Consider the following 26,631-nt stretch of genomic DNA (forward strand, 5'->3'; position numbering starts at 1 on the left):
ACATCTCTGATTTCCACATCTGTCCATCGACTGCCTTCTGCTTCCATTTCCCAGATGTGGCGGTAAAGAGGCGCTTCAAGCGTGAAGGTCAAGGTGCGCTGGGCACCCTGGAACGAGGCAAGGCTCTAGGCAAGCGGGCCAGGCTGCTGTTACGGCAGCGGGCCCAGAAAACCGAACGCAGCCATTCCTGTCCGGAGTGCGGCAAGAACTTCCTGAACAAGAGGACGCTGCGCACCCACCAGCGGGTGCACACAGACGAGCGCTCCTACATATGTAACGTGTGCGGGAAGAGTTTCCGGAGGCACACCTCGCTGCTCATCCACGAACGGATTCACACCGGGGAACGGCCGTACCAGTGCGCTCAGTGCGGGAAGAGCTTTGTGCAGCGCCAGCACCTCACCACCCACCTGAAGACCCACACCGGGGAAAAACCTTTTCAGTGTGCGCAGTGCGGGAAGGGGTTCCGCTGGCGCTCTGAGCTACTGAAACATCAAAAGGTGCATGAGGAGGTGAGTTGTGTCCCAGACCTCTGTGCTGTCCAGTCTGAAAAATGACCGCCATGCAGGAAGACTTTTTGCCCTTTTTATTAATAATTAGCACAATTGGGTTCGATACTTTGTGTCACTGACCTGGAACACACATGCAGGCCAAGAGTCCTGATTGTGTTGGCTTAACCCCTTGACGCCGACGTCACACAGATATGCGACCTCACAGAGCTGGGCTTTTTTCCGCGGGGGCCGCATATTTGCGTACCTGTCTTTGTGCTGGGAGTGCGCCGCACTGCGCGTTCCCAGCACAAAGTCCGCAGTGTCACTGAGAGCCCCGGGTGCCGTTCTAGCGATTGGGACCCTGGACTCCCGATTCCGGGTCACATGATCGCTGTGATGGCCTCTGATTGGCTATCACAGTGACAGGCACTGTGCAGCCTGGCCCCCTTGTTTTTTTTCTCTCTCAATGAATACATTGTATTTCTCTAACTCTTGGCATAGAGGGAAAAAAATATTATGCAGGCCATAGATGGGTTGAAAACTGGCCGTTTAAAAAAAAAAAAAAACCCGAAAAATCGGTCGTTCAATAGGCCAACGTTACCACCAATGGTAAAAAAAAAATCGGCCGATTTTCGTCCCGTCTACGGCCGGCATTTAATTACTTCTGTCCCTGCAGAGAGCTCCGCTATTATATTTGACATGAAAACATTGTAACATTGCAACATTGTATCCATTTTGGATACAGATGGTTTTATTCAGATACAAAAAGATATATTGTTGCAACCGCAAGACTTTTTCATGTCAAATATAATAGCGGACTGGAATTCTTCCCTCTTTCTTCTTCCTTCCTTCCTGCTTTCTGCTTCCTTTCTTCTTTCTTCTGCTTCCTTCTTTCTTCTTCCTCTTTCTTTCTCCTTTTTTCTTCCTTCTTCCTTCTTCCTTCTTCCTTCTTCCTTCTTCCTTCTTCCTCCTTCCTTCTTCCTTCTTCCTCCTTCCTCCTTCCTCCTTCCTCCTTCCTCCTTCCTCCTTCCTCCTTCTTTCTTCTTTCTTCTTTCTTCTTTCTTCTTTCTTCTTCCTTCTTTCTTCATTCTTCTTCCTCCTCCCTCTTTCCTCCTTTCTTCTTCTTCCAGGTCACGGCTCATGCGCAGATTTTTTATCGGTAAACAATCGGCCGATTTGCCCATCGTTGCCGGGAAAATCGGCTGATTTTTTTCCATCTTTACCGATAAAAAAAAAAATGTGCCCAAACCCCGAAAAACGGCCGACCAATTAACCCACTAACGGTGCGAAAATCGCCCTATTTTTTTTTTTTTTTTTTTGCTGATTTTCGACATGTCTATGGCCTGCAAAAAAAGAGAAAAAGATAAATATTAAAAAATAAAGAAATACCTAGATCAAGCTTTGATCTAGTTCAGTGCCAGGGTAAGTGTTTGGGTCAGGATCTTTAAAAAAAATTGGTGTCAGTGTGTTTTAGGTTTAAAAAAAACAAAAAAGACAAAAAATGGCTGCAGCATTGCAGATATGTTACATGTTCCACACTTAAACTGACAGCTAGTACAGGGATTTTCTCTCCGTACTGCTGTCACGGGGGTGGGGGGGGGGGGAATGGTTACAGCATTGCAAACATGTTAATGTTCCACCCTAAAAACAGGTGAAACGTAACATGTTCCCAAAAGCGAACTTGTCTTCTATTCTAGGTTCACATCTGTGTGGGTGGTGCCACTGCGGATCCGCACAGAAATCTGTGCAGCCGCACCACCCACACAGAGGAATGCGCACCCGCACGCCGGCCACACTGGAAATCGCAACCGCACAGAGAACCAATGTTCCCATGCGGGCTGCGTTTTCAGAGACTTCTTCCCTGCGTGTCCTGGGGCACGGGAGTCCATTCAAATGAATGGGCTCTCGTGCCCGTGCAAAACGCGGACCGCAGGAACGTTGTTCAAGCATTCTTCTTTTTTTTCATTCGGGTTGGCGGTGTGACACACACGGTTCTCTTCACTTTGTGTAATCTTCCAGCAGTCCTCAATGTGCTGCTCTCTGCATCATTACACTGTTAGTGCAGGCCACTATGATAATTTCCCCCCCCCCAGGTCCATGACACCCCACACTCACAGGGCGTTCTCAGTGTTCTGCCAAGGCTTCATTTAACTAGACTGGGGACATTTAGTGGCAGAATGGTGTTACTGTGGGGCTTTGCTGGAAATACAGCGCTGTGCTGCAAAGTGGGCGAGATTTACATAAACTGGTGGAGCTGTGCATAGTAACCAATCCGCTTCCAGGTTTTAGGCTAGGTTCACATCTGTGCGGGTGGTGCCGCTGCGGATCCGCACAAAAATTTGTGCAACCGCACCACCCACACAGAAGAATGCGGACCCGCTGGCGGGTGCTATTAGTTCTAACGGCACGCCACCCGCACTGTAAAACGCAACTGTACTGGGAACCGAGGTTCCCGTGCGGGCTGTGGTTTCCAAAGAAGTGCAGGGACTTCTTCCCTGCGTGTCCCAGGGCACGGGAGTCCATTCAAATGAACGCAGGAACGCACATATGTGAACCGGGACTTATTGTCAGAGCTTAATTGAACAAGTTGAAGTTAAAATCTGATTGGTTACTATGCACAGCTGGACCAAATTCTGCGTGCGCCAGTATTCGTAAATCTCCCCAGTGTGTGCGGTTCGGTATTATCAGAGCAACTAAAATTTTTGCCGTAACCAGCAGCCATCCGGACATTTCATATTCTTAATTGGGGCCAACGTATTTAACATGAGAGAAAAAAATATTGCAGTTCAGCTTTTAGCATTGCAGCCAAGCAACTAGCATTGTTTAAGAGAAGGTCGGATATTACAACCAACATATTTTGCCTAAAAATTATGGTAATAATGAGTGATTTTTATTTTTTTTTTTTTTTTTTTCCCCCCCTCCAGTCTCTGTTGTCCAAAACGGATGCCGGCTGTAAGACTGAGAAGGAGAATTTCTTTGGTGAGTTTTGGCCCAACTTCTAATCGACAGAGAATGTTCTTGTCATATATATATATATATGTGTGTGTGTGTGTAGATAGAGATATAGATGGATATATATAATATATCGGGGTGGACTGACCATTGGGAAACTCTGGCACTGCCCAGGGTCAGTAGGGGGCCCCATGAGATGCCCCTGGTACCTTTTTTTTTTTTTATAGGCTTTTTTGAGTTTTGGCAACGACACAGGGGCCCCATGAGTTGTCAGTCCGCCCCTGGTAGATATATAGATATACATATACACAGTGAAAGAAATGCGTATTTGCTCCCCTGGCTCAAGAAGAAGCACATTAAGGTCCTGGAGTGGCCTAGCCAGTCTCCAGACCTTAATCCGATTGAAAATCTATGGAGGGAGCTGAAAGTTCAAGTTGCCAAACGTCCGCCACCAAACCTTAATGACTTGGAGAGGATCTGCCAAGAGGAGTGGGCCAAAATCCCTCCTGAGATGTGTGCGAACCTGGGGGCCAACTCCAGGAAACGTCTGACCTCTGTGATTGCCAACAAGGGATTTGCCACCAAGTACTAAGTCATGTTTTGTGAAGGGGATCAAATCCTTCTTTCCCTCATGAACATGCAGATCAGTCATCATTTGTTAGACGCATTTCTGCTGAATAATTTGTTTTATTCTGTCTCTCAGTGTTACACCGAACATTCCATTGTTAGACCGATCATTTCTTTGTGAGGGGCGAACATTCAACATCAGCCGGGGAGCAAATACGCATTTCCTTCACTGTATATATAACTAACACACACACACTGTGGGTATATGTATGTATGTGTATATATATATATATATATGTGTGTGTGATTTTCCGCCGCCCTGTAGCAGTAGTTCTTCTATAGGACGGTGGGCAAGCAGTTAGTCTTTTTGGCATTCATTGAGGGACACAAGCTCCCCCACACTGTATCTAATATCATGCTCTTGGTACTACTTTTACACAAGACTTTGGTATACGATTTTTGTGTTTGTTTTGCCAGCGTCCTAATTCTCCTGTAGGTAGCAGTGCAGCCTGATGATCTCTCAATGCACTCCAAGAAATGATATTTATTGTATGTACAAAATTCCCAAACAATGCTGAAATCTGAGAGGTTGGCTTGATGCAATTTGTATTGTAGAGTGATGTTTTGTGAACCTCACTGACACCATTTTTTTGTTTGTGTCAGCAGAGGATGATTGGAAAGCCATCAATGGCGGTCAGAGCACACATCAGGAAGCTAACGGGGTTGCCAATGCCACAGGTAAGAACCTGAGTGGCGGCCCTGAACGCTTGTTCCCGTGTACTCAGTGTGAGAAGACCTTCCTGCAGAGTCAGGACCTGGTGAGACATCAGCGTACGCACCTCGGAGAGCGGCCCTACGTGTGCAATCATTGCGGCAAGTGCTTCCGGCGCAACACCTCTCTGCTCATCCACGAACGCATTCACACCGGGGAACGCCCGTACCAGTGCGCTCAGTGCGGGAAGAGCTTTGTACAGCGCCAGCATCTCACCACCCACCTGAAGACCCACACTGGGGAGAAGCCCTTTCCGTGTACGCTCTGTGGGAAGAGCTATCGCTGGAGGTCCGAGCTGCTCAAACACCAGAGGGTGCACAGTGGTGGAGAGGTAAGGGGTCTGTGTAATGTCCTTACCCCAATGATTGGAGCTACCTGTGCCAGCCTAATTCCCCGAAGCACCCGCTACTTAAAGCTTTCGGGGTTTTTGCTAAGGGCCAGTTCACACTACGTGCGTTTCAGTTGCTTTTTTCTGCATCCAAAATGCACAGAAAGTAGGTTATATGGTTGTCAATGTCATAGTTCACACCAGTGCTTGCAGTTCCAGTGCGTTCCGTATGCAGAAAAAAAAGTAGAGCAGGCTGTATTTTTACTGTACTGGAACGCACATCCCTATTTAACCTTTTGGTGCCGGCGGCATGCAAATGTGGGGCCTCCTGGGGTCTGGCCTAGAGGCCGAGCGGCCGCACTTTTTCTTGCAATTAAGAAAAACGTGCTGAGAGCGCGCACCCTGCTCACTCCCAGCACACATGTCCGGTACTCGCGGAAAGGTCCTGATCTCCGGCCACACGCAAATGTGCGGCATCCCGGGGTCTGGGGCTTGATGCCGAGCGGCCACACGTTTGCATGCAATTAAAAAAAACATCTGTGCTGAGAGCACACGCCCTGCTTGCTCCCAGTTCACATGTCCGGTACTCACGGAAAGGTCCCGATCTCCGGCCGCACGCAAATGTGTGGCCTCCCAGGGTCTGGCCTAGATGCCGAGTGGCCGCACAGTTGCGTGCAATGAAGAAAAACGTGCTGAGAGCGCGTGCCCTGCTCGCTCCCAGCACACATGTCCGGTACTCACGGAAAGAGCCCGATCTCCGGCCGCACGCAAATATGCGGTGTCATGGAAATTTTGTATTTACAGGTTGAACTTTAAATGTGTCATATATGAGTGTTATTCATATGTCTCTCGTGTGGCTTAATTAAAGCTCTGAAGGCTGCAATTGGGCCATGCGCATGTACAATGTATGTATTACAGTACTTAGCTCGGTAATGGATGAGATTGCAGATCTGCGCTTATAGACCGGCGTGTATACCACCACGGCATTCGATGCGAATGCCGCCGGCGGTAGGCCGCGGGCCTGTATCCACATATCAGCAGCATAGTACCACATGGACTTCGTACCGCAAGGCGCCAGGCAGTGCAAACTCCGTGTGTAGGCTCATGTATATCTTACAAGCCATTACCAACCTGAAACTGTATCTGAATGGATGTGTTTTAATAAAGATCCTATCGGGCCCATTCAGATACAGACTGGCACTGTTTAATCTAGGGGATGCTTGTACAGAGAATTTACATACCACTAGGAGCTAATAGGAGGGGGAAGGTTGCTTCCCTCAGAGACTTCATGGAGGGAGGGGAGGACTGGTGATAGATAAGAGGAAAGGCTACGCTCCAATCGGAATGTACATCCTGTGTATAGGCACTCCCCATGCATTGTTCTGTGGGAGGGGATTGACCTGACTCATGTGGAGGGCGTGTGTGTGTGATAAAACCGGGGGCTGAGTCTGAAGCTAGTCTCTATGTGAATTCCAACAGCAACCTGAGCGTGTCGTGTGATCATTCCTAGGTAACTGGAGCTCCATTTCCCCACATCTCAAGATAGCTAACCCAGTTGGAGGCGCAGGAATTGTGGAGCTAAGCTGCAGTCGCGGTAAGCGAAGTTCACACAGCTTTATGGGGGATTTCTGCGCATCCAACTGAGAGTACTCACGGTAAGGAAAAATTTGTTCAAAGCGAATTTCCAAGACAGCGGCATCCCGGGGTCTGGGGCTTGATGCTGAGCGGCCGCAAGTTTGCGTGCAATTGAGAAAAACATATGTGCTGAGAGCACACGCCCGGTGCGCTCCCAGCACACACGTCCGGTACTCAGAAAGGTCCCGATCTCCTCTTTCCATCGGACCTTTCCCGATCATGTGACCGTCATGACGGCGAATCACCGCAGTCACATGACCCTAAAGCCCCGCCTCCCTGCTTCTGAAACCCTTAAAGGGTCGGGAGGCGCCAAGGGGTTAAACTGAAGAAAAAGGGTAAAAAATAAACTGGAACATATCAAAAACCTGGTGATTGACAGCCACGGCCACGAATGGCTATGCGCACCCTCTATCCGGAAATGCAAAATCACATACATATACGTGATTTTGCGCACCCCTGCCGACTTGTAGCAGTATATCTGCTATAGGGCGGTAGGGAAGCAGTTAACTAACTGATTAGCTTTAATTCAGGAGTCCACAGCACACTAGTCGCTGTGTAACCTACAGGTTAGTGACAATAAGATTTGATCTTGCATTGCAGTACTGGGTTTCACCAGCAAGTGATGCTGCAGGCAAAATCTGTACCTGCAGATTTCTTTTCCAGAATGTCTGGTGCCTAAGAGGGGGGGAATCCCTCCTTGTTTACACTCCTGAAGTGGCAGACGGGTATGAGCAGTTCCCCATTACAGGTCCCCGTCATTGCCCTCAGTCACTATTGTCTTAAAGGATAAACTCACCTTTCGTAATATGTTTTATCCACATTCAGGGTGTAACATGTTAGGATCGGACCGGCCCCCCACACCCCCTCAGATCCCTGATGTGACAGCTAGCGGGGGGGATCTTCTATTCACTTATTCCCAGTGTTCTGTGACTGAGAGCACTACATGTTCCAGGTTGTCTGTTTGTAGTTGTCAGTTAACTGTGGAGCACCGTGATGGTTCATCGGGTCTTCCTGACTCTACGTGACAGGTCAGAGGTAGACAACGTTCTACTGATTGCTGGTGCAATTCTTTAGAGGCTCCAGAAACAAAACATAATAAAAGCACATTTATAATTGTTTTGTTAAAAGCTGGACTTATCCTTTTATATCAGCATTTGGGTGTGTGACTTTCATTAAAGTGTGTGTGCATGTGGGGGGGGGGGGGGGGCACTGCATGTCCCATTATAATGACATGGTTGCAGCATTGTCCTACTGTGCCTTGTCCTCCTCTGATTGCCCGCTGTGTTTTAGACATCGGTGTCGTTTGATGACATGGCGGTATGCTTCTCAGAAGAGTGGAAGGATCTGGAGGAATGGCAGAAGGAGCTGTACCGGAATATGCTGAAGGACAGCGCGGACTCCCTCATATCACTGGGTAAGCCTGAACCCAGGTCACTCCAAATGACAGGTCCTCTTAGAGTCAGAGGCATACAGTGGCAAAGTGCAAGAGAAAAAGATTTGGGTTTTTTGTGATGTTACTAAGTAGATCAGGAAACACAAACTTGATGTTGCTAAGCACGGCGTGCAGGGTCCACTTTGTTTGCATCTCTCTCTCTCTCTCTATCTATCTATCTATCTATCTATCTATATATATATTAAAGTGTATTTTTTCACATAAAACTTTTGTTCAAAAAATCGCTAAGCAAATACTGTGTTGTGACATGAAAGATTGCAGAACCCAACATTTTATTTTCTATGGCTTCTGCGTTAAAAAAATAATAAATATATATTTATATATTTTTTATATATATATATATATATATATATATATATATATATATATATATATATATTTATTTATTTTTTTATTTTTTTATTATTTTTTTTTGGACAAGGTTCTTTTGTGAAAAAATACACTTTAATAAATATTAATGCACACGAACACCAAATACTCAGTGTTTTTTTTGGCAAAATATGCTGATGTTACGCTGAGTAAATAGATACCAAACATATTACACTTTAAATTGCGCACGCTTGTAGAATGGTGCCAAACTATGGTGTTTAAAAATTTCCATAGGCGCGACGCATTATAAGCCTTTACAAGTTACCAGTTTAGAGTCACAGAGGAGGTTCTGGTGCTGGAATTATCGCTCTCATTCTCATGTTCACGGCATTGTCTTATATGTGTGGTGTGATTGTCGTATGTGTGTGGGACCAAAGCGTGCGTTTGCCAGGGGGATGGGGGCACGTATTTATTTTTACACTTTCTTCAAAAAATTTTTTTTTAATATCTTTTATTGCTGTCACAAGGAATTTAAACATCACTTTTGACACAAATACAGTGACAGGTAGTCTCTATGGAGAGATTTGGGGTCTATTAAACCCTAGACCTCTCCTCTGTCCTAATGGCCGGTTCACACTCCATGTTTCAGTTGCTCTTTTTCTGCATCCAAAACGCACAGAAAGTAGGTGATGTGGTTGTCAGTGTCATAGTTCACATCAGCACTTGCAGTTCCAGTGTGTTCTGGATGCAGAAAAAAAAGTAGAGCAGGCTGCATTTTTCCTGCACACAACTGTACTGGAACGCGGTAAAATGCACCGGAATGTGCCAAAAACACACTGGAATGCACATGTCCCTATGTAAACTCAAGAAATAGAGAGGGGAAAAAATGATCTGGAATGTATTAAAAAACTCATTGGAATGCTTCAAAAATGCACCGGAACATGCCAAAAACACGTCAAAAACGCATCCGGAACTCATCTGGACTCTGTTTCTATAGTGTGATTGGTGTAATCAAATGCTTTAGACTTTTAAAAATGACGCTGTGTACTTTCCGGGAAACTGGAAATGCTGATCCTTTTCTTCCAGTTTCCTATACCACAGAGTTCACTGGAGACCTTCCGGTCCTCCATGGGCTTTATAGTAAGTTCCTGAAGAGGCGGGGAGGGCGGTATGGGGAGGCAACATCTCCCGCCGCCTGTAAAAGCAATCCAGTGGCTAATTAGCTGCTTTACAAAAAAAAGCCGTCTGCCGTCTAAAATAAAATCAGGAAGATGCCCTCCACATAAGTACTTTAGCGGGTTTTCTAGTGGTTAACTGATCGATTGTAAACCCTCGACTTGTAAAATAACCCATGCTGTTTAAAATAGAAATGAAAGGCAAAACATTTGTGTATAGATAATATAAAAAAATGTAAAATACCTTTTTTTTTTTTTTTTTATAATGTTTTATAAGTGATCACATGCCCTCTATTCTTAGCTGCATAAATAGCTCAAGGCGGAAGAGCAGCAGCACACTGGTATGGCTGGGGGGGCTGGGGGGGGGGGGGGTGTTGGGACAAGTCTGATCTTTGGATGAGAGCAGGCTGAGTTCCCAGCACAGCTAGAGAACTGACCACGCTGTGTTCTCATATCTAGTGTTGTCAGTTTTTAGTAGGAAAGCAGTGGGACTGGCAGGAACATCAGGGATGGCACACAAAGGAAGCAATACAAAGAGAATAGGAGACCTTTTCATACAAGCACATGGTACAGCAGGCACAGGGCAGGAATAGGAAATGTTGGGTTTTTGTATTCTTTAAAGGATAAGTTCACCTTTCATAACATGTTACAGTGAGGAACAAAAGTATTTGAACCCCCTGCGATTTTGCAAGTTCTCCCAGTTAGAAATCATGGAGGGGTCTGACATTCACATTGTAGGGGCATTCCCACTCTGAGAGACAGAATTAAAAAAAACAAATTCAGGAAATCCCATTGTATGATTTGTAAAGAATGTATTTGTCTCGCACTGCTGAACAGAAGTATTTGAACCCCTGAGAAGATCCGTGTTAATATTTGGTACAGAAGCCTTTGTTTGCAATTACAGAGGTCAGACGGTTCCTGTAGTTCCTGACCAGGTTTGCACTGCAACAGGGATTTTGGCCGACTCCTCCCCACAGATCTCCTCTAGATCTGTCAGGTTTCGGGGCTGTCGCTGAGCAACACGGAGTTTCAGCTCCCTCCAAAGATGTTCTATTGGATTTAGGTGTGGAGACTGGCTAGGCCACTCCAGAACCTTGATATGCTTCTTACGGAGCCACTCCTTGGTTATCCTGGCTGTGTGCTTCGGGTCGTTGTCATGTTGGAAGACCCAGCCACGACCCATCTTCAATGCTCTGACTGAGGGAAGGAGGTTGTTGCTCAAAATCTCACAATAAATGGCCCCATTCATCCTCTCCTTAATACAGTGCAGTCGTCCTGTCCCCTTCGCAGAAAAGCACCCCAAAAGCATGATGTTACCACCCCCATGCTTCACAGTAGGGATGGTGTTCTTGGGATGCAACTCATCCTTCTTTTTCCTCCAAACACGACGAGTGAAGTTTAGACCAAAAAGTTCTACTTTGGTCTCATCTGACCACATGACTTTCTCCCATGCCTCCACTGGATCATCCAGATGGTCATTGGCAAACTTCAGACAGGCCTGGACATGTGATGACTTGAGCAGGGGAACCTTCCGTGCAATGCATGATTGGAAACCATGACGGCGTAGTGTTCTACCGACAGTGACCTTTGAAACTGTGGTCCCAGCTCTCTTCATGTCATTGACCAGCTCCTCCCTTGTAGTTCTGGGCTGATTCCTCACCTTTCTTATCATCAGTGATACCCCACGAGGTGAGATCTTGCATGGAGCCCCAGTCCGAGGGAGACTGACAGTCGTCTTTAGCCTCTTCCATTTTCTAACAATTGCTCCAACAGTTGATCTATTTTCACCAAGCTGCTTGGCAATTGCCCCGTAGCCCTTTCCAGCCTTGTGGAGGTCCACAATTTTGTCTCTGGTGTCTTTTGACAGCTCTTTGGTCTTGCCCATGGTAGTAGTTGGTGTCTGACTGACTGTGGGGTGGACAGGTGTCTTTAAAGAGCTCAGACAGGTGCTACTAAGTTAGATGAGTGAGTGGAGTAGAGGTGGACTTATTAAAGGCGCAGTAACAGGTCTTTGAGAGACAGAATTCTTGCTGTTTCTTAGTTGTTCAAATACTTTTGTTCAGCCGTGCGAGACAAATACATTCTTTACAAATCATATAATGTGAGACGGAATTTAAAAAAAAATTCTGTCTCTCAGGGTGGGAATGCCCCTACAATGTGAATGTCAGACCCCTCCATGATTTCTAAGTGGGAGAACTTGCAAAATCGCAGGGGGTGCAAATACTTCTGTTCCTCACTGTACATCCATATTCAGGGTGTAACATGTTATAAATAGACCAGTCCCCGCTCCCGCCGGGAGGAGGAGAATGCGCCCCGCTTCCCCCCCCCCCCCCCCCCCAGGAGGAGGAGAATGCGCCCCCCCCGGGAGGAGGAGAATGCGCCCCGCACCCCCCCCCCCCGGGAGGAGGAAAATGCGTCCCGCTCCCCCCCGGGAGGCGGAAAATGCGTCCCGCTCCCCCCCTGGAGGAGGAGAATGCGCCCCCCCCGGGAGGAGGAGAATGCGCCCCCCCCCCCCCCCCCGGGAGGAGGAGAATGCGCCCCCCCCCCGGGAGGAGGAGAATGCGCCCCCCCCCCCGGGAGGAGGAGAATGCGCCCCACTCATCCCCCGGGAGGAGGAGAATGCGCCCCACTCATCCCCCGGGAGGAGGAGAATGCGCCCCGCTTCCCCCCCCCGGGAGGAGGAGAATGCTCCCCGCTTCCCCCCCCCCGGGAGGAGGAGAATGCTCCCCGCTTCCCCCCCCCGGGAGGAGGAGAATGCGCCCCGCTTCCCCCCCCCGGGAGGAGGAGAATGCGCCCCGCTCCCCCCCGGGAGGAGGAGAAGATCCCCCGCTCCGCCCACCTGACTGCGTCACTCATTCACAGTCCTCTGTGAATAAGAAACTACACGTCCTGCAAGCCTTAGTGGCTGACGGCTTACAAGGTTCGTACCGCTTCCAAACAGTCTGTGGTCTGTCAACAATGGTAGCACAAAATAAGCTCCCGATGGAGTAAAACATGCAGAATGTGGTTTTTCCCTGTATCTGATGATCATATTAAATGCGTTTTGGACTCCTGGAAGTTGATCGTCTCCATCCTTCTTTTTTATGCTACTAAAGTATAAACAAAGTGGACCCATATGCAGCAGTCACATATAGTAAGGACGTGTGACGATCCATTGAGGGTATGCACAGTGAAGTACAAACAAGTAGATTGCTTTACAGTGGTCCAGAATATACGAGGGGCATTCAAGTCAAGCTTTTCATTTTCCAGGCATAAAAAGGGATGCTGGCGTGGCGGTACTCAACTAAAAGTGGCAAGTGTGTCCTATTACTGATAGGCGGAGCACGTGTCGGAGGCCAGTCCAGACACTTAATCAAGATGGCGGACACCAGTGTTAGTGCGTGCGTGGAACAGCGTGTGGTGATGAAGTTTCTTCACCAAGTGTGTCCTATTACTGATAGGCGGCGCACGTGTTGGAGGCCAGTCCAGAGACTGTTAATCAAGATGGCGGACACCAGTGTTAGTGCGTGCGTGGAACAGCGTGTGGTGATGAAGTTTCTTCACCAAGTGTGTCCTATTACTGATAGGCGGCGCACGTGTTGGAGGCCAGTCCAGAGACTGTTAATCAAGATGGCGGACACCAGTGTTAGTGCATGCGTGGAACAGCGTGTGGTGATGAAGTTTCTTCACCAAATGTGACCTATTACTGATAGGCGGAGCAAGTGTCGGAGGCCAGTCCAGACACTGTTAATCAAGATGGCGGACACCAGTGTTAGTGCGTGCGTGGAATAGCGTGTGGTGATAAAGTTTCTTCGCGTAAAACCCGCGGATATCTACAGAAGACTTCAAGCCCAGTTCGGTGATGAAACGATCAGCCGCAACGTTTCAAAGATGGCGGTTGCCAGCCCACAGCAGTCATTCCTGTGAACATTCAGCACGTGGAACGCCTGATCCTGCATCACCGACGCATAACCTGTGGTGCAAAAGAGACAAATCTTTCTGTGGGAATGGTGAACATGATGAGGAAGTGAAGCCGGCTGTCCTAGGCTGGTTCAAGCGTACTGCCAAAACTTTCTATGCCGAAGCTTTCCAGGCATAGTTATACGCTGGGATAGGTGGGTAAATGTAGCAGGGGAGTATGTCGGAAAATAAATGCTGTTTCCAATCTTTGAAATTTCTTCTTTTACCATATAAACTCAAAAGTCCCGTTCTGACTTGAATGCCCCTCATATTATAGCATGGATCTGTTGACTTTTACTATATAAAAACTCAAAAGTCCCGGGTGGACTTGAACGCCCCTCCTATTATAACATCATTAGGCAGCACAGTGGCTGAGTGGTTAGCACTTCCACCATGGGTCCTCTGTATGCTGGCCAGGGTGCTATCTGCATGGAGTTTGCATGTTCTTCTTGTGCTTGTGTGGGTTTCCTCTGGTCCCCAGTGTGTGCCTTCTGCCAGAAACCAGGTCACACCTTATTAACCATTAGCCACCCAGCCAATGGCCGTTTGGCAGCTTCAGAAGTGTCTCTGCGCTCCGGGTGCACGCCATTTGGCGTGCTCCCGCACATGCACCGTTTGCACTAATGCAGAGTGGCGCAGCAGTGCGATCTGTCACCGGCCGTGCACCTCGGACACGGCCGATGATAGATCCGAGAACCGGCTCCCGTTGCTGGTACCATGTGACCTGCTGTGACCAATCACAGCAGGTCACATGACAGTTGTATACAATAGATGGCTTCATTCATGATGCCATCCATTGTATACTAGCGCCTAGCTGTGAATGGTCACAGCTAATCACATGCACATGTCATGTGATTAGCTGTGACCAAATCACAGCTAAGCACAAAAAAAAAAAAAAAAAGCTGAATGAATCGATGACATTCAGGTAAATGCTTGCTTATAGCAAAGTAATTCTTTGCTATAAGCAAATTGTGTAAAAAAAAAAAAAAAAAAAAAAAAAATACTGATCACTTCCCCAAAGTAGTACAATGTTACTATGGTAACATTGTACTACTTTGGTCATAGTAAAATATGAAAAAAAGTCTTAAAAAAAATAAAAAAAAAGTAATAAAAAATTAAATATAATAAAAAAAAAAAATAAAAAAAAAATATATTTTTTTTTTCATACTGTCACCAGTCAGTGTCCCTAATCACCGCCATGTCAGTTATATGATGACGCTGTACTGCACTGGTGACAGTATGTAAAAAAAAAAATAGTGAAAATAATTTTTTTAATTTTTTCATTTTCCGAAAAATTATGACAAAAAAATACAACTTCAAAAAACTCGCCGTGCCTCTTATGAAGTACGTCGGACTGTCTACTCTGCAAAAAGGGGTCATTTGGGGGATATCTGTACTGTTCTGACATTTGGGGGATATCTGTCCTATCCTGACATTTGGGGGATATCTGTACTGTCCTGACATTTGGGGGATATCTGTACTGTTCTGACATTCTTGGACCTCAAGAAATTAAATTGGCTGTCAGTACTTCAGGATTGATCAATCTTCAGATCTATACCATAGTTTGTGAACTCTATAACTTTCCTACAAACTAAATAATACATCCTAATTTGGATTATTTTCACCAAAGACATGTAGCAGAATACATCTCGCCCTAAATTTATGAAGAACAATTATTTATTTGTAAACTTTTATAACACAAACAAAGAAAAACGTGTTTTTTTTTCAAAATGTTTGGTCTTTTTTTGTTAATTTAGCAAAAAATAAAAACCCCAGCGGTGATTAAATACCACCAAAAGAAAGCTCTAGTTGTGTGAAGAAAATGATTACAATTTTAGTTTGAATGACAATTGCGCGGTCATACAACACTGTACCCAAAGTGTGAGAGCGCTGAAACCTGAAAAATGGCCTGGGCAGGAAGGGGTAAAATTGCCCGGTATGGAAATGGTTAAATATTTGTCTACTTGCTTGGTTGAACATCCTTGTTAGAAGGGGTGGTGTGCTGGTGACCAAGCTAGCTCAGCAACCACAGCAGGAATCAGAAGTGTTCTATGCACTTGGACCCCCGGGGGAGAATCAACAATGATTTGGAAATGTTATACTTCTACCTTAAATTTGTATTCATTTAACCACTTCCCGTCCGGCCCATGTATATAAACGGCCGGACGGGAGCAGTGCAGGGTCGGGTGGCCGTTTATAAACGGCCTCCCCACTCCTTGCTTGTGCGCGCTCCCTGTGAGCGTGAAGCACCACGACCCACAGTGGAACACCGACCGTTGTACGGGACCTCTGTGTGAGGCCCCGATCATGTGATCACTGATTGGCCGATCGTGTGATCACTGTTCACAATCGTCATACGGGACATCTGTCTGAGGTCCTGATCATGTGATTACTGGTTGGCCGATCATGTGATCACATGAAGAGTGGTAAGCAAGATGTCACTTCTGACATCATTGCTTACTATGTGTGAAATCTGTGAATAATCACAGAGGTCACATAGTACAGGGCTATTCACAACAGCCTTGTGCCATGTGACAAGCTGTGACCAATCACAGCTCTCACAGTATTTGTCAATGGCTGCAAGAATGCAGCCAGAGAGAAGGTGAAATGATTGCTTTTTACAGCCTTTATGGGTGTAAAAGCAATTCATGTACAAAAAAAAAAAAATCTTCATCACCCCCCACAAATAGTAAAGTCTTGCTATGGTGACCCTGTACTGCTAGGGTGACGGTATGTAAAAAAAAAAAACCATAAATAATAATATAAAAAAATTAAATAAACATGTAAAAACAAATGTTTAAAGATTATAATTTTTGGTTATAAACTAATTTTGGTTATTTTTTTTTTTTACTAAAAAGATAACTGAATACATTTTGGCCAAGATTTATGAAGAAATATTTATTTGCAAAATTTTATGAGAAAAACACTTTTTTTTTTTTTCAAAATTTTTGGACTTTTTCATTTATATAGCAAAAAAAATAAAAATCCCAGAGGTGAATAAATACCACCAAAATAAAGCTTTGTCTGTCTCAAAAAAAAAAATGCAAAAATTTCATATGGGTACAGTGTTGCATGACCGCGCAATTGTCATTCAAGGGGTGATAGCTCAGAAAGCTGAAAATTGGCCTGGGCAGGAAGGGGGGTGAAAGTGTCCGGACTGGAAGGGGGGGTGAAAGTGTCCGGACTGGAAGGGGGGGGGTGAAAGTGTCCAGACTGGAAGGGGGGGGTGAAAGTGTCCGGACTGGAAGGGGGGGGGGTGAAAGTGTCCGGACTGGAAGGGGGGGGGGGTGAAAGTGTCCGGACTGGAAGGGGGGGGGGGGGTGAAAGTGTCCGGACTGGAAGGGGGGGGGTGAAAGTGTCCGGACTGGAAGTGGGGGGGTGAAAGTGTCCGGACTGGAAGGGGGGGGGGTGAAAGCGTCCGGACTGGAAGGGGGGGGGGGGTGAAAGCGTCCGGACTGGAAGGGGGGGGGGGGTGAAAGCGTCCGGACTGGAAGGGGGTGGGTGGGGAAAGCGTCCGGACTGGAAGGGGGTGGTGGGGAAAGCGTCCGGACTGGAAGGGGGTGGTGGGGAAAGCGTCCGGACTGGAAGGGGGTGGTGGGGAAAGCGTCCGGACTGGAAGGGGGTGGTGGGGAAAGCGTCTGGACTGGAAGAGGAAAGCGTCCGGACTGGAAGGGGGGGGGGTGAAAGCGTCTGGACTGGAAGGGGGGGGGGTGAAAGCGTCTGGACTGGAAGTGGTTAATTTGATAAATTAAAGACCTGGGATGCCCAAATGCTTTCAATGACTGTGGATATGTCTGGGGGGGGGATTTTATGTCTGGGGTTAATTCTATTTCCTCTTTTACCCAGCAGGTGAAGTGTGGATTAATAAAACGGGAAGGGAAATGGCTCCAGAGAGCCCCCCGGAGAGCTGGCAGTCCCCTCGGACTCTAAAGATCACATCCCTCTCAGCGGTGAGCTGCGGCCTGAGATGAACCACGCCGGTGTTCCTCAAGAAGCCAGAGACTTCCCCGGGCAAACTGTTCAGGGTGTGGAGCCTCATACCTCCACCGACCCTCTCCGTGGCTTCCGGCACAGCCTGCCCTTCTTAGACCACCGCAGGGCCCCTCGGGAGAAGCTCTTCTCCTGCAACGAGTGCGAGAAGCGATTCGCGCGAAGTTCAGACTTGCTGAAGCATCAACGCAGCCACCAGGCCGGCGAGAAGCCAAACTTGTGCAACGAATGCGGCAAAGTCTTCCGTCGCCGGACGGCCTTAATCATCCACAAGCGCATTCATACGGGGGAGCGGCCTTACAAGTGCAAACAGTGCGGCAAATGCTTCGTCCAGCGGCAGCACCTCACCACCCACGTCAAGACGCACACGGGGGAGCGGCCTTACCCTTGCAACGAGTGCGGCAAGAGTTACCGCTGGAGGTCCGAGCTCCTCAAACACCAGAAGGTCCACGGCGACGCGCTGGGGCCACCGGTGGAGTATACGCAAGGATGAGATTTCGATGCGTTCATACGAAGGGTGATGGACAATTGTGGGAGGTAGCTGAGATGTCTGTGTTGCGCTACAATAAAGGAGGGCCCCAGACATGGCGTGGACACCTCAGTGGGAGACAGAAGACCGGGCACCTCATTTATGTTCTGGTTTTTAGGCCCTATTTTTAATTCGTTGCTACCACATGAATGAACTGACAGGCAGATAGCACATCGACCATCCCAGGAGCCGTTTTTCTAGGTAAACGCAAGGCCAAATGCACAGGCGATAGCACTTGAAGTGTGTTAATGGCGGCTGATGGGCTGTGGTTGTATTCGGGGTAAGGGCGACCTCTCCTGCGTTTTCACATCTTCCAGATGACTGATGCTCGCCTTTTTGCTTTCCGTTCGTTCTCTTGCGAAATCCTGACCACGCTTTGGCTTCCCGTCATGGGCAGATGATATCGGTGTCTGCCGAAAAAAAACATTGTGATCCATGAGCAGCCCCTGGTATGGTTCATGCAGAGGTCTGTCCTGGCAGTGCGTATCGAACGTTTTATCTGCGACGGCCTGTGCTGGGGATGACGTGAGCGACACCCGGAGAAGGAAACTCTCGCTGCCCCTGGAACGTACTCACACTTCTCTGGCCTCTGATGGTGAGGTGTCACATATCTGGCACATTTTACAACTTCGGGCAGCTGCTCGCAACTCGGTTCTGCACTTTGGGCGTCTGATGGACCCTCCTATTACCTTACATTGGTGCTGTTACCCCCCCCCCCCCCCCCCGTGATGATCTGACTCTAAACCTCCCTACAGGAAATGTGTTTCTCGAGCAAACTTGTGACTGGGCAGGATATGTCCGTCTGTCTGTCAGGTGCAATATGAGGTCACCACAGCGTGATCCACCCATTTTTCCCAATTGCCTGGTGTGCGTGTCTATCTCCATAGAGAACTTCGGGGTACAAGCATTGGAGGTGCCAGATCTCGAATTACCAACGTCCAGTGTTAGTGTTTGTCTCATTGATAAAGCTAGATTGCTTCATTGAGGCCAAACAACCAGCCACCCCAAATACAAGAACGGGTTCTGAAAGGAATGCAGAAGAGTCACACCAATGGTGATCGGGTCCTAAGTGATCTTATAGAAGCGCGTTCTTGGCAGTTTGCACACGCCCTCGTTATCAGGGATTAAAGTGGCTGTAAAGGCTCAAGGTTTTTTACCTTCATGCATTCTATTCTCTTCAGCTCCCCAGCCCTCCCCCCATACTTGCCTGAGCCCCATCGCGATCCAGCGGCTCTTCAGGGACTCTCCCTCCTCATTGACGGAGACAGCAGTGAGAGCCATTCGCTCCTGCTGATGTCAGTCACAGCTAATAAACCAATAAGGAGAGAGGGGGCGGGACCAAGCACGGCTCTGTATGTGAATGGACACTCAGAGCAGTGCTTGGGTGCCCCATAGCAAGCTGTTTGCTGTGGGGGCACTTGGCCAGAAGGAGCGCCCGCAGGGGACCCGAGAAGAAGAGGATCAGGTCTGCTCTGTGCAAAACCATTATACAGAGCGGGTACGTTTAACCTCTTCACGCCGGCCACACACAAATGTGCGGCCTCCCGGTGTCTGGGCCCAGACGCAGAGCGGCTGCACATTTATGTGCAATTAAAAAAAACGTGCTGAAAGCGCACCCAGCACACATGTCCGGTACTCACGGAAAGGTCCCAATCATCTCTTTCGATTGGGACCTTTCCCGATCATGTGACCGGCGAATCACAGCGGTCATATGACCCTAAAACCCCGCCCTGCCTCCCGTTTCTGAAACCCTTAAAGGGCTGGGAGGTGCCGGCTTCAAGGGGTTAACATGTTTGTTGCTGTTTTTTTAATTTGCATTTAATATCACTTTAAAGCGATACTAAAGGCTTACATTTTTAAGGCGAGAGAGGGCGGGGCCAAGCCGCGGCTCTGTATGTGAAATACAAATTTAAAAAAAAAGATAACAAACATGTTAAACGTACCCGCTCTGTATAATGGTTTTGTGCAGAGCAGTCCTGATCCTCTGCTTCTCAGGTCCCCTGCGGGCGTTCCTTCAGGCCAAGTGCCCCAAAGCAAACAGCTTGCTATGGGGCACCCAAGCAGGCTCGCTCTGGAGCCACTGCTCTGAGTGTCCACATACAGAGCCGTGGCTTGGTCCTGCCCTTTCTCTCCTTAAAAAAATGTAAGCCTTTAGTATCGCTTTAAAGAAGAGAGAGGGCGGGGCCAAGCCACGGCTCTGTATGTGAATGGACGCTCAGAGCAGTGGCTCGGGAGCGAGCCTGCTTGGGTGCCCTCAATCTTTTTTAATCAAATGTCTTTTTCAATATATGTATGATCCTATTACTGCTTTAAAGTCCCACTGGGGGGGGAAGGTTCTTTGGGAACATGCATTCATAGAGGGACGAGCAGACAGATACTCGACCCTTTTGGTTATACAGAGCAGGTAAGTTTAACATGTTTTTTTTTTTTTTAATTTGCATTTAATATCACTTAAAGCGATACTAAAGGCTTACATGTTTTTCTCTAAAAATAACAAACCTGTCTATACTTACCTGCTGTGTCTAGTGGTTTTGCACAGAGCAGCCCGGACCCGGCCCTTCTCGGGTCCCCCGTAGTCTCTCCTGACCTCACAGCAGGCAGCTTGCTATGCGGGCACCTGTGTTTCCATTCACACACGGAGCCACTGCCCTGTCCTGCCCCCTCTCTCTTCTCATTGGCTCACTGGTTGTGATTGACAGCAGCAGGAGCCAGTGTCTCAACCAGTGAGGAAAGGGAGTCCCTGGGTAGCCAAAACCCCAGTGTACATTGCTGGATCGAGAGGGGGCTAAGGTGAGTATTGGAGGGGGGCTGCTGCCCAGGGAAGGTTTTTTTTTTTTTTTTTTTTTTTTTACACCTTCATGCATTTCATTTTTAAAAAACCTTGAGCCTTTCCAACCACTTTCAGTATTATGTAGCTTCCACAATGCCTGGAGAGTACCGATGATCTAACAATTCTTTTGGGTGCAGGAATGGTTGAACTTCCACAATACTCAACTCCAGATGAAGGTGGAGTGTATGGACTTCCAAAACGTGTGGATGCGTAAATCCATTGAGTTTGCTGTGGACTCGAGTCACCATTGGTGGGGGTGCCCTTACTGCTTTCTATGTGTCTGTATTTCCAGGGAGAGGCTGCAACCTGCAATCACCTATACTTACCCCATGGAATAACATTTTTGTATATAGTTTTTATAGCTCCTTTGTTCTTTTGTCATGGTTGTGTAATTCAGCTGAGAAGTTTCTAATCAGGTCCATCAAGGTCAATCTGAAAGAAAACCCATCTCACCTCAAAGATGGCTTAAGCCATTCAGCTTGGCAATACACCCAGCAATTTGACTGAGCGATCAAAATGGCAGTTGAAGAAATCAAAATCTGCTTTGGTGGATCAAAGGTGGTTTTGATCAATCACGAGGAGGCGGGCTCACAATTACCTGGACTAAACCAGGCGTAAGCATCTGATCCCTTCTAAAGACATTACCGATGGTTTTTGATGCTTTTGATTCAGTTTCTTACCCAGTGTTTGACTTCACAATGGGGGGGGGGGGATTCTGGTGATCTGTCAGACACAGTGGTGGTAGATTGCTTGGTTTCTGGGGGTTACTGGAAATATGTACATTATGCTGGTGGATGGAAAGTGGTTGAAATTTAAGTGTGAATTGCCATGTGTACAGTCAGCTTCAGCCTGGGCTCATCTTATGACTCCAGGTATTTATATGCAGTCCTTTGTAATCTCCGTGAGGGTAGGGACTGATAAGAATGTATAGCATATAGGCTAAGGCAGTGTTTCCCAACCTTTTTTCAGTCTTGAGGCACCCTTTAAAATCATGGACAGTGTTGAGGCACCCTTTGAAATCATGGACAGTGTTGAGGCACCCTTTGAAATCATGGACAGTGTTGAGGCACCCTTTGAAATCATGGGCAGTGTTGAGGCACCCTTTGAAATCATGGGCAGTGTTGAGGCACCCTTTGAAATCATGGGCAGTCTTGAGGCACCCTTTGAAATCATGGGCAGTCTTGAGGCACCCTTTGAAATCATGGGCAGTCTTGAGGCACCCTTTGAAATCATGGGCAGTCTTGAGGCACCCTTTGAAATCATGGGCAGTCTTGAGGCACCCTTTGAAATCATGGGCAGTGTTGAGGCACCCTTTGAAATTATGGACAAAGGATGCCTCAAGACTGCCCATGATTTCAAAGGGTGCCTCAAGACTGCCCATGATTTCAAAGGGTGCCTCAAGACTGCCCATGATTTCAAAGGGTGCCTCAAGACTGCCCATGATTTCAAAGGGTGCCTCAAGACTGCCCATGATTTCAAAGGGTGCCTCAAGACTGCCCATGATTTCAAAGGGTGCCTCAAGACTGCCCATGATTTCAAAGGGTGCCTCAAGACTGCCCATGATTTCAAAGGGTGCCTCAAGACTGCCCATGATTTCAAAGGGTGCCTCAAGACTGCCCATGATTTCAAAGGGTGCCTCAAGACTGTCCATGATTTCAAAGGGTGCCTCAAGACTGTCCATGATTTCAAAGGGTGCCTCAAGACTGTCCATGATTTCAAAGGGTGCCTCAAGACTGTCCATGATTTCAAAGGGTGCCTCAAGACTGTCCATGATTTCAAAGAGTGCCTCAAGACTGAAATCATGGACAGTCTTGAGGCACCTTTTGAAATTATGGACAGTTTTGAGGCACCCTTTGAAATCATGGACAGTCTTGAGGCATCCTTTGTCCATAATTTCAAAGAGTGCCTCAAGACTGTCCATGATTTCAGTCTTGAGGCGCTCTTTGAAATCATGGACAGTCTTGAAGCACCCCATTCTCAAATGTGAAGAACTATTGTAATAGTTATATATAATGCAGCAACATCCACACACGTAGGACACCATTAGAGGTGATTTATTCTTCCAAAGCAAATACACTTTTGCACACTGGTACAGACTAGTATTGCAATGTTTCTCCTCTCCCTCAGTTTTTCTCTATCACTGAGCTAATGTGACCCCAACATTGATGGAGAGGAGCAGGAAAGGGTCAAACTAGGATGCAGTGCAGGCAGCTGACATCCTGCTTATCAACTGATGGTGTCATTGGGTGTCAGGACCCCGGCGGCTAGAAGGTGGTAATGGTGCACAATGAAGACCTGTGACTTTGTGTAACTAAAAGGTGGGCTCGTTCCACCCGCTGGCTTGTATACAAGTTTTGGCCAATTTTTAGACATTTTGCCAAGGCACCCCAGGGTGCCTGGGCACCCTGGTTGAGAGGCTGATCTAAGGTCCCTCTCTCATAAGTAAGGTTAGACACAATAGAGCCAGTTCACTTAGCTCCATGGCTTTGGAGTGTGGGGTGGAAAGTGGAGTAACCAGAGGAAACCCACACAAGCATAAGAAGAACATGCAAACTCCTTGCAGATAGTACCCTGGCCAGTATGCAAACAGAGGACCCATGGTGGAAGTGCTAACCACTCAGCCACTGTGCTGCCTTATGATGTATAATAGAAAGGGCCTTCAAGTCAAACCGGGACTTTTGAGTTTATATGAAAAAAGAAGGAATTTCAAAGTGTGGAAAATGCATTTATTTTTCTATTTATATACCAACTACTATGACAGAAGGCTTACCAAAAAGGCATGACCCCGTTAAGAGTGATCAATCGTGCTTTGGTAAACTCTTTTTAGAAGTCTTTTTAATTGGTTGAACTGGATGGACTTTTGACTTTTTTTTTTTTTCTTCAGTCAGACTAACTATGTAACTATATAATCTAGAAAGCCGGTCACTCAGATCCTCCTCCAGATCTTTGAAACAATGGACCTTAATTAGGGCAGCTAAACCACTCAGGATGAGGCTCGGACTCTTAGTAGAAAATATTCAAAGAAATAGCGCTCCGCATAGTGTAAAACCATAATCACAGCAATTATTTAAAGTACGGTTGCACTCCTGACCTCAACCCCATAGAACACCTTTGGGATGAATTAGAGCGGGGACTGCGAGCCAGGCCTCCTCCCCCGACATCAGTGCCTGACCTGACAAATGTGCTTCTGGAAGAATGGTCCAACCTTCCCATAGACACCCTCCTAAACCTTGTGGACGGCCTTCCCAGAAGAGTTGAAGCTGTCATAGCTACCGAGGGCGGGGCCAACTCAGTATTGAACCCTACGGACTAAGACTGGGGGGCCATTGAAGGTCATGTGCTTGGAAAGGCCGGCAACTCAATATTGAACCCTACGGACTAAGACTGGGAGGCCATTGAAGGTCATGTGTGTGGAAAGGCCGGCTGACCAAAACTTTTGGCAATATAGAGCATATATTGAGGTACCACCATTATTTTGTACTTTTTTTTCTTTTTTTTTTTTAACCAGGTCCTACATTTGGCTCTCTCAAATGTAAGCAAACATCATTAGACACTGATTGGCAAAAAAACTCCAAATTTTCCAGTTTCCAAAATGGCCGCAGTAGCGGGAGTGTGTGGCTCCACCCTACACGTTTCGTCACAGGTAACGTCCTCAGGGACACAGCAGCGTTTAACTAATGCCTGGAAAGCTTTGGCATAGAAAGATTTGTCAGTACGCCTGAACCATCCTAGGACAGCCGGCCTCACTTCCTCATCAGAGCACACATTCGTGCAATTTCACCACAGGTTATGCGTCGGTGATGCAGGATCAGGCGTTCCATGTGCTGAATGTTCACAGGAATGACTGCTGTGGGCTGGGAACCACCACGACCGGGATCATCACTGATCACATCACGGATGTACCGCCATCTTGGAAACGTTGACAGCATTCAAATGTCTTACTGCGGGTGAGCGTCTCATCACTGTACTGGGCTTGAAGTCTTCTGTAGATATCCGCGGGTTTTACGCAAAGAAACTTCATCACCACGCGCTGTTCCGGGCACTCGCAAACACTGGTGTCTGCCATCTTGATTAACGGTCCCTGGACTGGCCTGCGACATGTGCGCCACCTATCGGGACACGTGTCACTTACTACTGCTTGTAGTACCGCCACGCTAGCATCCCTTATTATACCTGCAAAATGAAAGGTCCCGGTTTGACTTGAACGCCCCTCATATGTTGCAGCTCACCAGTCCTTAGAAGGCACGGCTGCATTATTTTCTTCTTTCAGGCTAAGAATATTTTTAGCAAGTGCAGAAAAAAAAACCCTGTTGATCCTGCCAGAAACAATGCATTCTCGTCACTTCCTGTAAGCTGATCTGGAAGCACAATGTTACCTTTCTAGTTTCATCGTCACATTCCCAGCTATCCAGCATGTAGTGGAGGTGAACAAAGGAGAGGTGACATGGTTCCCTCTAGTGGAAATGAAAATTCTGGTGCCGAAATCGAAAAATTCATAATACACTTGGCCGAAATCGAAATGCGTAGTTTTAAAAAATTTTATTTTTTTTTTATTAAAAAAAAAATGTATACCCCAATTTTTTTTGTGAAATATGAACGAGGATGTTACGGCGAGTAAATGGATACCCAACATGTCACGCTTTAAGATTGCGCGCGCTCGTGGAATGGTGTGAAACTGCGATACTTAAAAATCTCCATGGGTGACGCTTTAAAAATGTCTACAGGTTAGCAGTGTAAAGTTACAGAGGGGGTCTAGTGCGAGGATTATTAGTGCGAGAATTATTGCTCTTTCTCCGACGTTTGTGGCGATACCTCACATGTGTGGTTTGAACACCGTTTACATATGTGGGTGTGGCCTACATATGCATTCACCACTATGTGCGAGGACGGGGTACTTTAATTTTTTTATTAATTTTATTTTTTTTTTATCTTTTTTTTTTATCTTTTTAAAAAAACATTTAATCACTTTTATCACAAGAAACGCATGCATCCCTTGTGATAGAAATAATTAGTGACAGGTCCTCTTTATGGAGAGATATGGGGTCATCAAGATCCCACATCTCTCCTCTGCTATGTAAAGCATTGGATCAAAAAAAAAGCATTGATCTAGTGCTTTAAAAAAAAAAAAGGCCAGAATGGGAAGTGACATTGCTCCGGTCCTCCAAGGGCATAGAGATGTGTGGGGGCCATCTTTCCTTCACTCATCTCTATGCCCAGCACCGGGATCGATGGTTTCTCAGGTAAGACTAAACTACCGGGCGGCAGCGAGGGGTGGGTTTTTTTTTTTTCATTTTGGTCGACTGCCGAAAGACACCCTCTAAAATCTTGTGGAAAGTCTCCCCAGAAGATTGGAGGACAATATAGCCACAAAGGGGACAACTTTGTTTATAACAGCCTGGGGAAGGGGGGCAACTCCGTAATGACCATGATTTTGGAATGAATGTCCTACAAGCTCATATATGTGTGATGGGTTAGAGGAACTCAAGTGTCCCCACAGAGACTTGACCTCAACCCTACTGTCCACCTTTAGGTTGAATTTAGAACATCACTGCCACGCTAGGCCTGCTCATCCAACATCTGTACCTGACCCCACAAATGCTCTTTGGGATGACAGGGACGTTCTAGCCTGTTCAACGAAGTTTGTGGTGACAATTCTGAAGGTCC

At 47.1% G+C, this 26,631-nt stretch overlaps 1 protein-coding gene across 1 annotated transcript in view; it reads left to right on the top strand.

Annotated features, from left to right (window-relative positions):
• Positions 1 to 18,995, top strand: part of LOC149435412 (uncharacterized) — a 73,728-nt gene extending 54,733 nt beyond the window's left edge. The window contains 6 exon segments of the mRNA XM_089662702.1: positions 55 to 509; positions 3,413 to 3,467; positions 4,674 to 5,110; positions 8,033 to 8,156; positions 17,465 to 17,509; positions 17,512 to 18,995. Coding sequence (XP_089518828.1) covers positions 55 to 509; positions 3,413 to 3,467; positions 4,674 to 5,110; positions 8,033 to 8,156; positions 17,465 to 17,509; positions 17,512 to 18,101 — 1,706 coding nt within the window. The 3' untranslated portion in view covers positions 18,102 to 18,995.
• Positions 18,996 to 26,631: the final 7,636 nt, after the last annotated feature.

Source organism: Staurois parvus, unplaced genomic scaffold (assembly GCF_062004578.1).
Source record: "Staurois parvus isolate SC_StPar_1 unplaced genomic scaffold, SC_StPar_1.0 ptg001521l, whole genome shotgun sequence".
NCBI lineage: Eukaryota > Metazoa > Chordata > Amphibia > Anura > Ranidae > Staurois > Staurois parvus.